The 13044-nt window shown below is 32.4% G+C and overlaps 2 protein-coding genes and 1 pseudogene across 3 annotated transcripts; 2 read left to right on the forward strand and 1 right to left on the reverse strand.

Annotated features, from left to right (window-relative positions):
- The first annotated feature begins 1559 nt into the window (after positions 1-1559).
- On the forward strand, positions 1560-3382 carry LOC120114167 (ras-related protein Rab11B). Its single transcript, XM_039135161.1, has 2 exons — positions 1560-1877; positions 2861-3382. The coding sequence occupies exons 1-2, from the start codon at positions 1657-1659 to the stop codon at positions 3288-3290; spliced, it is 651 nt and encodes a 216-aa protein (XP_038991092.1). The 5' UTR covers positions 1560-1656; the 3' UTR covers positions 3291-3382.
- A 2131-nt stretch (positions 3383-5513) lies between these two features.
- LOC120114175 lies at positions 5514-6389 on the forward strand (annotated as a pseudogene).
- A 57-nt stretch (positions 6390-6446) lies between these two features.
- On the reverse strand, positions 6447-10203 carry LOC120114157 (probable E3 ubiquitin-protein ligase ZFP1). Of its 2 annotated transcripts, XM_039135150.1 has the most exons (7): positions 10116-10203; positions 9891-9949; positions 7957-8785; positions 7465-7826; positions 7210-7311; positions 6952-7119; positions 6447-6801 (listed from the first exon to the last, which is right to left on the reverse strand). In XM_039135150.1, the coding sequence occupies exons 3-7, from the start codon at positions 8747-8749 to the stop codon at positions 6670-6672; spliced, it is 1557 nt and encodes a 518-aa protein (XP_038991081.1). In that variant the 5' UTR covers positions 8750-8785; positions 9891-9949; positions 10116-10203; the 3' UTR covers positions 6447-6669. The 2 variants fall into 2 exon arrangements, with proteins under 2 accessions (XP_038991081.1, XP_038991082.1); XM_039135151.1 differs by lacking the exon at positions 10116-10203 and having other exon boundaries at positions 9891-9962.
- Positions 10204-13044: the final 2841 nt, after the last annotated feature.

Here is a 13044-nt window from a genome sequence, read left to right on the forward strand (position 1 = left end):
ATCTTTATATCTTTGTTGGTAGCGATAAATCGAGGGAGGAATGATCAAATGTAGGGTTGTAAATGAGGCAAGACAGATCGCGAGTTATTCGAGATCGATTCGATCAAGGCTCGATAAATACTCGGATCGAAAGGAATCGATTCGATCTCGAGCTCGACTCGAGTTCTTAAGGAGCTTAAACGAGCTACTCGATATTCGATTCGAAAAGCTCGTGAGCAGCTCGAAAATATAATATATTAAGATTTTATTTTAAAAAATAAATTAATAATAATATTAATATTTATGTATTATTTTTTTAAACTACAGTAAAATTTCATGTATTTAAGGTTCATGTTCGAGTTTGAGGCTTTAATCGAGTTAAGTTTAAGAATTTTTTTTCTTCATTTCGAGTTGCTCACGAGCTTCAGTTCAGGATTTCGAGTTCGAGTCGAGCTTGAAAATTTTAAGCTCGCGAGTTTTCGAGACGAGTCGAGCTCCATTTCAGAGTTTTCGAGTCGAGTCGAGCTAAGCAATACTCGAGCTCGACTCGACTCGTTTACACCTCTAATCAAATGAACGTCTTATTTAAAACTTTTTTTATATTTTTAATTTTTTATTGAATATTTTTTTTTCTTTTCTAACTTTTATACATTCATGCTTCTTTAAGATTTTATAAATCCATCTCTTAATAAGGATGGATGCACGATTTTATGTTATGGAAGACAAACTTAAAATTTTAAAATTTCAAGGGAGACGATCTTGGACTTATAGAATTTAAGGAGAGAAGAAAACATATTTTCAATAGAAAATACATAAAAAAATCTAAAATATATGGAGATTTTAAAGTTTTAGGGGAGCGCCTGACCCATTCGCCTTGAGGTATCCCTCGACATAAAATTCTGAACTGTCATTGCATATGTAAGCTGAGAAATAAATAAAACTTCAGGGTTTAAGGGTTTATATAAGGATTATAGTTTAGAGTTTAAAATTAGTTGCTCTCTCTTAGGAGTAGTGATATATATGTTTCGTTTTTTTAATCCCTTTTATTTTTAATTCGATTAATTTCAATTATTGATATTTTATTTTAATTTTAAATTTTTAAATTTTATTTAATGACTTCTAAAATAATATTAAATGCAAACAATAACCAAGAAAGAATAAAAAAGAAATCAACAATTTTGTTGTTGTTTGATAGACAATCAGACATAACTAATTATTAAAATTAAATTAAATTATTTTCATCATAATAAATAGAGTGCGAGTATATACTTAGTGACTTTGGTGGTAAATTCGATCTAATCCGAACACATTCTTAAAACCTCCAATCTAGTCATACTCTCTTAAAAAATTCAATTCGATCTGAACTTAATTTTTTTAAATAATATTATAAAATTGCGTCAAATTAAAACCCGTTAGATTCGGATCTATCTATTTCCCATATGTTGTGTGCATGTTTTTGGGTTGAGATCATTGAAACAAGGTCCATCAACCTATCCAAATTCTTGACCCGACCCGAGCCGACATATGCCCTTTCCTCACCCTTACCCACTTTTTTCTCCCCGTCTTTTTGCAATTTTAAAATCTATCTCCGCCGATCTCTGTCCCCAGATAATTTTTTCTTCATAAATTCTTGATCTTTTTTTTCAAAATCCGAAAGAACCGACCCTGTGACCCGAAATGGCGGCGTATAGAGCAGATGACGACTACGATTATTTGTTCAAACTAGTATTGATAGGAGACTCGGGTGTTGGGAAATCGAATTTGTTGTCGAGATTTGCGAGAAACGAGTTTAACCTCGAGTCGAAGTCCACAATAGGAGTAGAATTTGCAACCCGAAGTATTCGGGTCGATGATAAGGTCATCAAGGCACAGATTTGGGACACTGCTGGACAAGAAAGGTAGATCTTTTAAAACTTGTTTTTTTTATTATTTTGCTTTACAATTATTTCATAAAGTTGGAGTATTTGGTATTTTGGAGCTGTTTAGTAGCTGGGGAAAATGTAGGAAAATTAGATTCACGTGGCTCTTATCATTTTTGCTTCTTGACTGTTTAAGTGTTTGTTGGGGGAACTTTTATTAGTGATTTGAGGGAAAGGAGGAGCATTTAGACTACAGGATTAGTTTGGTGAAGTTTAAGGGTTAGGGTTTCCTTTGTTTGGGCTGCTTGGTTGCTAAGAAAATGTTGGAGCAAACTGCGTTCAGAATTTTCCTTTTATGTTAAAGCATGTGGACTTCGATTGTTATTTGATGAAAAAGTAGGTATTTTTTGTCTGGGTTCCTGTATTGATCTAAATGTCTCGGTTTGAAGAAGATTTCATTTGTATATCCAATCTATGGTATGTCGGTCTCGAATTCCGTATGTTAACCTTGTGCTGTCTTGAAGTTCCTTTGGATGTCTGAAATTTAAGACATTCTTTTAGCTGTAAACGTCGATGCTTGGATTTGTATCGGAACATCTTTACACGTCTTCGGAGGACCTGTTTTCGTTTATGCTTTAACTCTGTGCATCGTGCACGAGCCTATATGAAGGCTTGTCTTGCGTATTCGGATGTTCTGCAAATAGTTGGCCAGATTATTGTCTCGGTAACATTTCCCCAGGAGAGTAGATATACCAGAGTGAGCTTCCGTGAAAATTTCATTTGTATAAGGTTTAGATGTCATTGATTTATAGATTGAGAGACCTAAGGCCTTTTCGAATTAAATGGAATCAGCATTGAGAACTTGTAGAGCATGAGATGAACGTTCTGCGTTGTGTCTCCTTGAAGTCGAATGTTAGGGTGTCGGATGGCCGAGGTGTTACCATTGCTGGAGGTTTCAAAGCTTGATATGTTGCATAAGCTTTTTAATAGTTGTTTTCTCGTTATATATATATTTTTTTCAGATACCGGGCGATTACAAGTGCATACTACCGAGGAGCCGTTGGTGCGTTGCTCGTCTACGACGTCACTCGGCACATCACGTTTGAGAACGTTGAGAGATGGTTGAAGGAACTACGGAATCACACGGATTCCAATATCGTGATTATGCTTGTCGGTAACAAGGCAGACCTACGGCACCTGCGCTCTGTTTCCACGGAGGATGCCAAAGCCTTTGCCGAGAAAGAAAATACCTACTTTATGGAGACATCTGCCCTCGAGTCCCTGAACGTAGAGAATGCATTCACCGAAGTGCTGACTCGGATCTACCATGTCGTAAGTCGAAAAGCACTCGAAGTAGGGGATGATCCTGCAGCATTGCCTAAGGGACAAACCGTCAATGTCGGAACCAAAGATGTTTCAGCCATCAAGAAACTCGGCTGCTGTTCGGATTAATCGTTATATCATTTCGAGTGTCGAAAAGTTTCCTCAAACTTTCTTCTCATTGAGCAAAAAAAAAACACTCCTCATTGTACTATTATTTTTTTTATTAAGCTAAGGTGATTAGAAAGTAGTATTTGTTCTAAATATTCTCAATCATTTGACAATGAACGTTCAATCACCTTGCTACAATCGCTAGTACTCGAACCTGTGACTTTTAAGAACAATAACGATTCTTTTAACCATTGAGGTAAATTAGTTATTTATTATATATCTATAAATGTAGTTATATCCTATATGACTTGCATATCCACCATATCAGCTATCAGCTTATTTATTATGAGATGCAATAATTATTGATATAACAAAATACACAAGTTACACCATATCCTATATGACAGCTAATTTAATATGTTGTTTAAATAGATCATGACAAAATACACAAGTCATACATATCATTGAATATGGAGGAAAATGCCAACCAAATGGATATAGGAAGTTGAAGATAGTGGTGTCGGTACAGTAGTGGAATTTGGTGATAGAGATTGTGAGTCAACTTAAACATTAAAAATTAAGAGGTTTATATTAAAATTTTAATTTTTTTTTTGAAGGGTTTAGTTTACATTTTTTTCCAAAAAATTAGGCTCAAGCTAAAATTTTGAGAGGGTTAATGAGAATTTTTAAAAATTATAGGAGGGGGTTTAATTAAAACATTCAAAAATTTTGAAGTTCAACATGAATTTCTAAAAATTTAAGGGGGCAAAATTAAATATTTTAAAAAAATAAGGATCTAAATTATAATTTTTAGATTTTGGGAGTGTCATGGCCCACTAGTCCCATTTAGTTTCCGCCAATGTCGGTAGCATTGTTTTGAAAACCGGACTGGTTCAACCGGGAACCGTTGCTTGGTCCGGTCCATTATACCCTGGTTGAACTGGTTCTAGTGAACCGCAAGAAACCGTTCGAACCGGGTTTGAACCGGTCGAACCGGGCTGGACCGTGAATCGGTTCAACCTAAATTTTTTTATTTTTTATTTAATTTTTTAAATAATTATGACGTCGTCCGATTCTTACGACTGATTCAACCAGTTGAATCAGTGACCCGATAGCACGGCCGATTCGCTGACCGATCCGATTCTGAAAAACCATGGTATGTAGGCTTGGAAAATAGACAATCCCCACTCAAATCTTTGCCAAATTATAATTAAGCAATTATTGAGGGTTTGAAGTTAAATTTGCCAAATTAGATACTGACACGTGTTCCGATTAGAAAAAATATGTATCAAATTTATAATCATTGTTTCTGTTTTTTAAACGATTTATTTTGTGGTTGATTATGATTATGATCATAATTAAATTTTACTATTTATTATCAAACTAATAATTATGATGTATAATAATAATTTATGTAAAACGACGATATAAATATTAATCAATTTTGAAATATTTCATCATAATTAATCCATCTTATGATAATGATCTAAATATATGATCTTATCATAAATAAAATATATGATCTTATCATAAATTTATAAAAATTATATAATACCCTTAAAGATTCTAAATTTATTCTCAAAAACAAATTAAATCGTATAATAATTAATTATTGAGTTAATTAAAGTTTTGTTAGATTCAAATATTAAATAAGTTAACTATCTAACCTAATCTATCCTACTAAATTTTCTTACTTCAAGCTTAAAATTTAGTCAGATTTTCAAGAGATTTTTAATTGGAATATATTTTAATTTAAAATTAATAATTATATTCAATTTTATTCAACTTAAATGTTTAAATAAAATTTCAAAAATAAATAAAATTTAAATAATAAGTTAATATAAGGCTAAAAAATGACAGAAATCGATTTTAACAAAAAATATTACCAATAACGTAAATTTTAAAGTGAATAGTATATTTTAGGTTGAAACCAAAAATATTACTTTACCAATAACATTTCCAGTTGTAACCGAAGCTATCATAATTGTATAGTTTTTTTTATTGTCCCCAAACTTGTCGTAATTTAACATTTTCGGTTATAACAAAAAAATTTTCTTCCAAATTGTATACTTTTTTAAGTTATATATAATAATATTTTATATTAAAACTGTCCTAAATTAACCTTAAATTAGACTCCAACATGGCATAACTGCCCATAGATAGTATGTGCATTATTTTTTTGACGGACAAAAACGTCTGTCAGCACAAGGCAAAAAAAGCTGTAGAAAAAAAAAACACCTTGCTTTATTCTCTAGCAGCTCTAGTTGCAGATCAACCTTGTTTGTAAAGAAGAAAAAGGATGAGCAAATCCGAGTACTCAAAGCTTCACATTGCCATGTTTCCATGGGTTGCCTATGGTCACTTAATCGCCTTCATCCATCTCTCAAACAAGCTTGCTGAAAAAGGCCATCAAATTTCATTCCTTTTGCCAAAAGGTGTGCAACCCAAGCTTGAAAACTTGAACCAATACCCCACTTTGATTCACTTCTTCCCTCTCCTTCTTCCCCATGTCGATGGCCTCCCTCCACATGCTGAATCTACATCTGCTGTCCCCATGAACCAACAAAAATAGAGTTGCCTCCTGATTGGCCTTCTTCCGCCGTGAGATTCAGAGCAGAAGAGGCTCCTATAGTGCTGTTTAAGGCTGAGGATTTCGGGAGTGGACTGTCGTTTTATGGAAGGATAAGGACTACTATTGTAGAAAGTGATGCTTTTGCTTTCAGGACCATTTTGTTATTGAAGAAGGACCACCCAAACATAGGGTGTTTTGTGAACCACTGTGGGTATGGAACAATGTGGGAGTTTTTACTCAGCTACTGCCAAATCGTGTTGATTCCTGAAATTGGGGATCAATTTCTGAACACAAGGTTGATGGTGAATGAACTCAAGATCGGTGTTGAAGTTGAGAGAGGTGAAAACAGACGGGTCTCTAAGGAATCACTGAGTCAAGCCATCGAGTTTGTGATGAATGACGACAATGAAACAGCCAATATGTTGAGGGCAAACCATGCTAAGCTGAGGCAGAAACTTTCCAACAGAGATCTTCAAGAAGAATATATATCAACAATTTCATCCAAGCTCTGCAAGATCTTGTCAAAAAATAGTCTCAAGTTTCAGAACAAAATGGATAAATCCAATGTAGAATCCTAGTTCTGTTGTGGTAATGAAAAGTATGGGTAAAAGTTAATATTGTAGCATGAGATTGCATAATGGAAGTCTGTACAAATGTTGATAATTACAGAGCCAACAAATAAATGATTGCCTGCTAGATATCCGCAATTTCATTTACAAAATACTCGCAAATATCGATTTATGGTTTAAACAGACCATCAACCATTTTATGTAGTTCACTACTTTTTGTTGGATAAAAGTCGCCCCCCATGTTTTATACATCCTTGGATTAGGAGGCTAATGCCTCTGATTTGCATATCGGGCATACGTTCTTCACCAGGAGCCACTTTCTTAAGCAACTTGCGTGATACTCGTGCCCACAATCAAGAGTTCCGATTTTCTCTTGATTCTTATAATCCTCCTGCATAATCACAAGATATGGAACATATGTTAGGAGTGAATGACACCGTGATGAATAAAGTGTGATTCAAACTAGAACAAAGAGAAAATGTGAGCTTCATGCTTTTCGACGATGAATAGAGTGAGCTAAGCTGCAAGATCTCTCAACTACCTGGCAAATAGTACAAAATTCAAGTTCCTGATCAACAGGTGCCACTTCTTCCAGGTTAATATTCGTTGCAAATGTCGAATATGATCTTGTTTTCAATTTACATCTGATGGTTTCATCTGATAAACCAGTGTTAACAATGCCAATCCGTTCTCCCAGAGCGAGCAACTCCTGTGGTCATTGGAAAGTTCAAGGAAATGGTTGGTAAAACTAAAGCCATATAATATGCAAGATGACAACATTTAACGGGATTCATCATACCTCGTAAGACATGTCCTCTATATCCAAGCGCATATCTCTGTGATGATCAATAAGATTCCCAACTTCTTCATAAAATTCTGGGAACTCGAGCACAGCAACACCCTGCAACCAGTCAAATAAAAGATATCAGCATATATATATAACTAAAAAAGTGTCGGCATATATGAATATGAGTTTCTTTATCCTAGTTTCAGAAAAGAAAACAAACGGAAAATGAACAAAGACAGCATTGCAAAAATGTAAAACGGTACTTACATCAGGTGGGAGAACTCTCAGGTGAGGGAGATTGTGGTGTCTCAGAGATGTCTCAGGTAAAGCACCACTTTCCCGACAAGGATGATATATCCTAAAGCCAGTAGGTGGAACTGGTCCGAAATGCATACGCCCAACTGCCAAACCATCCTGCGAGGGGTTCATGGTGCTCTGTGAGGCATAACTCGCAGGAAAGCAATAAGGAGCAGCTGGTACTTGCGGATGGACATTAATGCTGTGGCCTCTTGCTCCTTCGATAGGTGGTGCAGGATGATGGAAGTTCGGGTTGCGAGGGTCAAGAGGAGAATGTAAGAAATTTGTGGAACTTCTATGCCTAGTCTCCATAGATCCACCACCATTGCTACCTGTACAGAAACAAGTAAAAGGCAATCAGTTTCAAGGTAAAACATATTCCTACACGATCTCAATTACATCAACACTGCTTTAAATAAAATAAAAAAGATATAGGAGTATATATTTAGATAGAGAAAGTACCATGCATATAAGGAACACTAGGAGCCTGAGTCCAAGCTGAGGCACCTCCATCTGTCATAGTTGGAGGAAAAGGTTGACCCAAGTAGTTTCCTTGAAAATAATGGTTGGCATTTTGCATCAAAACAGGATCCACTGCAGTTGCCCCTAATCTGTTCCTCGCACTCCTTTGAGATCCCACTTCTCTAATTAGTGGAGGGCCGTTTCCCCTATGGTGAGACATAGCGAAGGATGCAGCATCCACCATGCCAACCCCATCAGGATTCCTAGTATTTAATGGTGTAATCGAGGAACCAGAGCTTGACGAGGCATTAAAATGCTGAAAATTTCCGGGGATTCCTTCAGAATTCTTTGTCTTATACAAGCCCCTTACGTTATCCATGAAGTGGCAATTTCCTGCATATTCATCTGCAGACAATCCAATGGGACCATAGTTGCTGGAAGATGGCATCTGATCCATGATTCCATGATTTATAGGAATACTGGATGGTGTAGCCGCATATGGAACATAATAGTTGGATGCACTTCCAATACCAAGATCAAGATTTGGGGAAAGATGATGATGCTGAACACCAGTGTACTGGGGGAATGCATAGAACATACTGTTGTCATAATGCTCGGATAAGGGATGCCTATCAAGGTTAGTTGTGCTTCCTGGAGCTGTGATGGTCATCTGGATATTAGGTGACGGGTAGTTCGTTACGCCACTCAAAAAGATGCAGGGTTCAGGATGCAGATACCCCTGATCTTGATCCATTTCTAAATCAATAGGGCATAGCATATTTCTTTCGCCCATCCTGTTCTAATAAACTGTTGTTGCAATTTGTTGCAGCTTCAGAATGAAAAGAAGAAGAGAACTCAGCTTGGTTCCAAATGATAAACCATATAATTATTCAACTAATATACAAAGAAAACATAAAAACAGAACATAACATGAAAATACTGGTAAATCTACAACTTTTGAAAAATAAAAAAGGAATACAAGGAAATGAAAATTTAGGCCATATTCAACCTAAACCAGAAAAATGAGAAGTATCTCCTTTATCCAACTTGAGAACTGAAATGCAACACATGCATGCAAAGCATTACTTGTTAATAATACCTTCTCATCTATTTATTTGGATTTTGTAACATATGCTCCTAGTTAACCAGAAACATAAAGCATATACCATTCAACCGATGGAAAATAACAAAACATATAAAGAATATCAACAAATCCACTTTTGGCTATTTCATATTCCATCAGCTTAACATATTCTAGAAAAAGATTGCCAAAAGCAAGTAAAAAGTATTATTTCGATTCAAAAATATTAAATTCCATGGAAACAAGCATTCCCTTAAAACAAAATTGTTGTTTGACCTTTCCCCAGCTCCCAGAGTTCCAAATATGATTTTCCCATACATACTATCATAAATCTCTTTCCTCAAATCATCAACAAAGCAAAAACAATAAAAGAAATAATTCATAACCATGATCAAAATAATAACCAATCATAGAAAACTTTCAACCAACAGAATTGCCCATATGAAGCTGAGGGGAAATTTCTAACATTTTACTCTCATGTATAAATATATTGAAGTTGTTCATTTAAAAGAAGATATTGATAAAATTTTCAAAAAGATTACAAAAATATTTTCAACTTTCGGTTCACAATTATACACAATCCTAAAGAGAACCCAACAAATCATCCTAACAAGCTTCTCCTTTGATTATAACCTCTAAGAAACCCGCCCACCCCCCCCACCCCCAAAAAAAAGATTAAAGACGAGAAATTTTAAAAAATACATACATTAATTTCCAAAAAGTCGTCAAATTGTTGAATACCCAGTATTCAGAAAACATTATCAACCCAGATTCTTTAACGGCATGCAAATTCAAAACGTAAAGAAAAGAAAATTAAAGGAAGAAACGATGGGGCAGTTTGACTTTGTCGTACCTTATAATGATCAACAAAATCACACCCAGAAAGAGAACACCTGCTTATTTTAAAGCAACCTAGAAATAACGGGGAGGAAATAAAACTTTAACGCTTTGTTGATCGAAACCGTGATAATAAAAATTCAGGCAATGCGGAACCCTAAGAATTCAACGATTCCCGTACAATAAACAAAAATCTGTCAAAATAAACATTAAAGGGAAAAAAAAAAACAGAGACACTAACCGAATCGAAGCAAAATTACGGGGGGAAAGAAACAACGGGCGATCGAGAGAACTGAAAAACGTAATATTTATTTAGAACAAATAAAAAGAGAGAAAATAAAATAAAAATAAAGATTGAGAGAGACAGATTTCTACTTTTATAAACAAAGTTGTTTTCCTTTTTAATTTTTTAAGGTTGTTTTTAACAGCGAAGTAAAATATTTGTAATAATAATTTTAAGATGGAGTATCTACGGAATTATTAAATTATAAAAAGTTGACATATTTAATAATTATATATTGTAATAATTTAATAAAATTTAATGACTATATTATAATAAATTATAATTAATATTTAGTAATTATTTGATAATTCTTTTATTACATAATTGCAATAATGAAATTCCTATTTAAATTAGAGGTTTTCATATTTTGAGAAATTATTTTTAACTACAAATATTTTATTATATAGGAAATAATTTTATTAATTTTAATTTATAATTTTTTTATAATTTTCATTGATTATGAATCAAAAAAATATATTTTTTAAATAATTATTTTATTTTAAAATAACAATAGATTATTTTGTAGTAAATAAATAGTTACTTTTAAATTTTTGAAATGTAAAGATCCTGAAAAATTAAGAGTTTTTCGTGTTTGTTTGTCTAAATCTATAATTTATAAAAGCACGAGTTGAAAAAACTTTTGAAATTAATTAAAGCACTCTTTAACGTTTAATATATTGTTGATTTGATATTTAAAATATATATTTTAGATTAGTTATAATAATAATAAATAATATTAAAAAAATAATATCATATATATATATATATATTTATTTAATGTTTTTATAAAATTACTAATATGTTTAAATTAATAACATAATTATCTTAGGGTTCGAGATGGAATTTAAATATTTAGAGGAGATGGAAGTTAAAAAAAATTGTGCCACACATCTGATATTGAATTATTAATTCTTAAGAAAGGTCAAAATGTAATTTTTATTTAATTGAAAGGTTAATATTGAATAAATTGAATTATTAAAGTTTTAAAGGGAGTAAACAAGCAATTATGCCATTAACCAAAGGGTCCAAGAATAAGGATGACAAACAAATATAATTTTGTGAATTTTGCACTGTATCCGCTCCAATTGGGATAGAGATATATATAAGTTTAGTGTTGATATTAAAATAATTAGTTGAATTTACACAATATTTTTTTTATTAATCTGGGGTAAGTACAAGGCAGTATATGATTAAAGATCTAAACCATTTGACATCGAACACTCGCACCCCTGGTATTCCTGATGCTCGAACCCGAGACTTCATGGAATAACAACAATTCCTTTTACCACCGAGATCGCTTGCTTCGTGTTGAGTTTACATAGTAGATCTCTAAACATTGACCCTCATTTTAAACTGATCTCTAAATTTTAAAATATTTATATCTCCATAAATTATGATCCATAATCTAAATTAATCCTTAAACTTTAAAATCTTTTATATCAATCCTTAATCCTCAATATGCTCCCTCCGTCCCAAAAAGTGTCAATTATTAACTTTTTAAAAGTGATTTTTTTAACTTTGATCATGATTATTTTAAATATTTTAAACAATTAAATTTTATAAAATATATATTTGAAAACTACTTGGTTTAAAGTTTTTAAAATATTTTTTTTTATGTTTTTATCAATAATAAATTTTAAAAAATAATGAGTCAAAATAAAAAATTTGGCCAAAAAAGTCAACAATGTATATATTTTATGAGACAGTAGGAGTATTTTTTTTTTATCAATTCGTTAACGTTCATAGCATGGGAATTGAATTCATGATTTTAAAAAAAAAGAAGCTTTTTAAAGGTCTTGAGATTTTTTAAAATATCGCATGTTCAATTCTTAAGACCATCAATAACATTATCTTTTTAACAAATAGAGTCAACAAACGTTAATGGCATGATTAAAATTGAATGATACTAATAATTTAAGGACCGATGTAGAATATTTTAAAGTTTAAGGACTAATTTAAAATAAAATCATATTTTTATATTTTTATTTTTATTTTTTTCGAATTGTATTTCTAATGATTCTTTTTGATTAATTTATGGTAAGTACAAATCAATATTTGTTCGAAAATAGTCTCAATCATTTGACATTGAACGCTCAAAACCCTAGCATTCTTGATGCCCGAATCCAAGGCCTGAAGTGCGTTTGGTTCACGGAATGTAAGGTTACCAGTGAGAATGTAAGATTACCAGGGAATAGGATTACTATGATTGTTGTATTTTGTGTTTGGTTGGTTTAGCATGAATGTAAGATTATCGTGTTTGGTTAAAGGAATAAAAGATTATTGGAATGTATATTTGACCGAATTGTCCTTATTATATATTTGTTTTTTTAATAAGTTGAAAAATATTTATATATTTTCTTTAAAAAATTTAAATTCATAAAATTTATACATTTTTTTACAAATTTGAAAATATAAAAAGGTTTAATGAATGGGTAAAATTTTATTTTAACCACTGAACTTCATATAAAAATTTAATTATAGATTTTTTTTTGTAAATTTAAAATAATTTGAGGATGAATTTGTAATTTAATCTTCATAGAATTTTTATTATTCAATGACAGAAGAATTATATTTTTGAAAAAAAATTAAGGGTATTTTAGTCCAAAACGCCGGTAATCCAACAATACCTAAGGAAAAGGAGGTAATGACATTCTCGGTAATTTACCCTAAAAAATCTACTATTGGTAATAAAACATTACCGGGAATGAGATTTCCGGACAACCAAATATGGGAATGTATATTCCATTCCCATGAGAATCCCACGTTCCTTAAACCAAACAGCCATGAGGAGTAACAACTCTTTAGTACACACGATAAGAAATATATTTTATACACAATTTCATCACAACTCTTTGTCCCACACCCATTTTCAACCTTATCTATTAAA

The sequence above is a fragment of the Hibiscus syriacus genome, unplaced genomic scaffold (genome assembly GCF_006381635.1).
Source record: "Hibiscus syriacus cultivar Baekdansim isolate YM2019G1 unplaced genomic scaffold, ASM638163v2 tig00110220_pilon, whole genome shotgun sequence".
Taxonomy (NCBI): Eukaryota; Viridiplantae; Streptophyta; class Magnoliopsida; order Malvales; family Malvaceae; genus Hibiscus; species Hibiscus syriacus.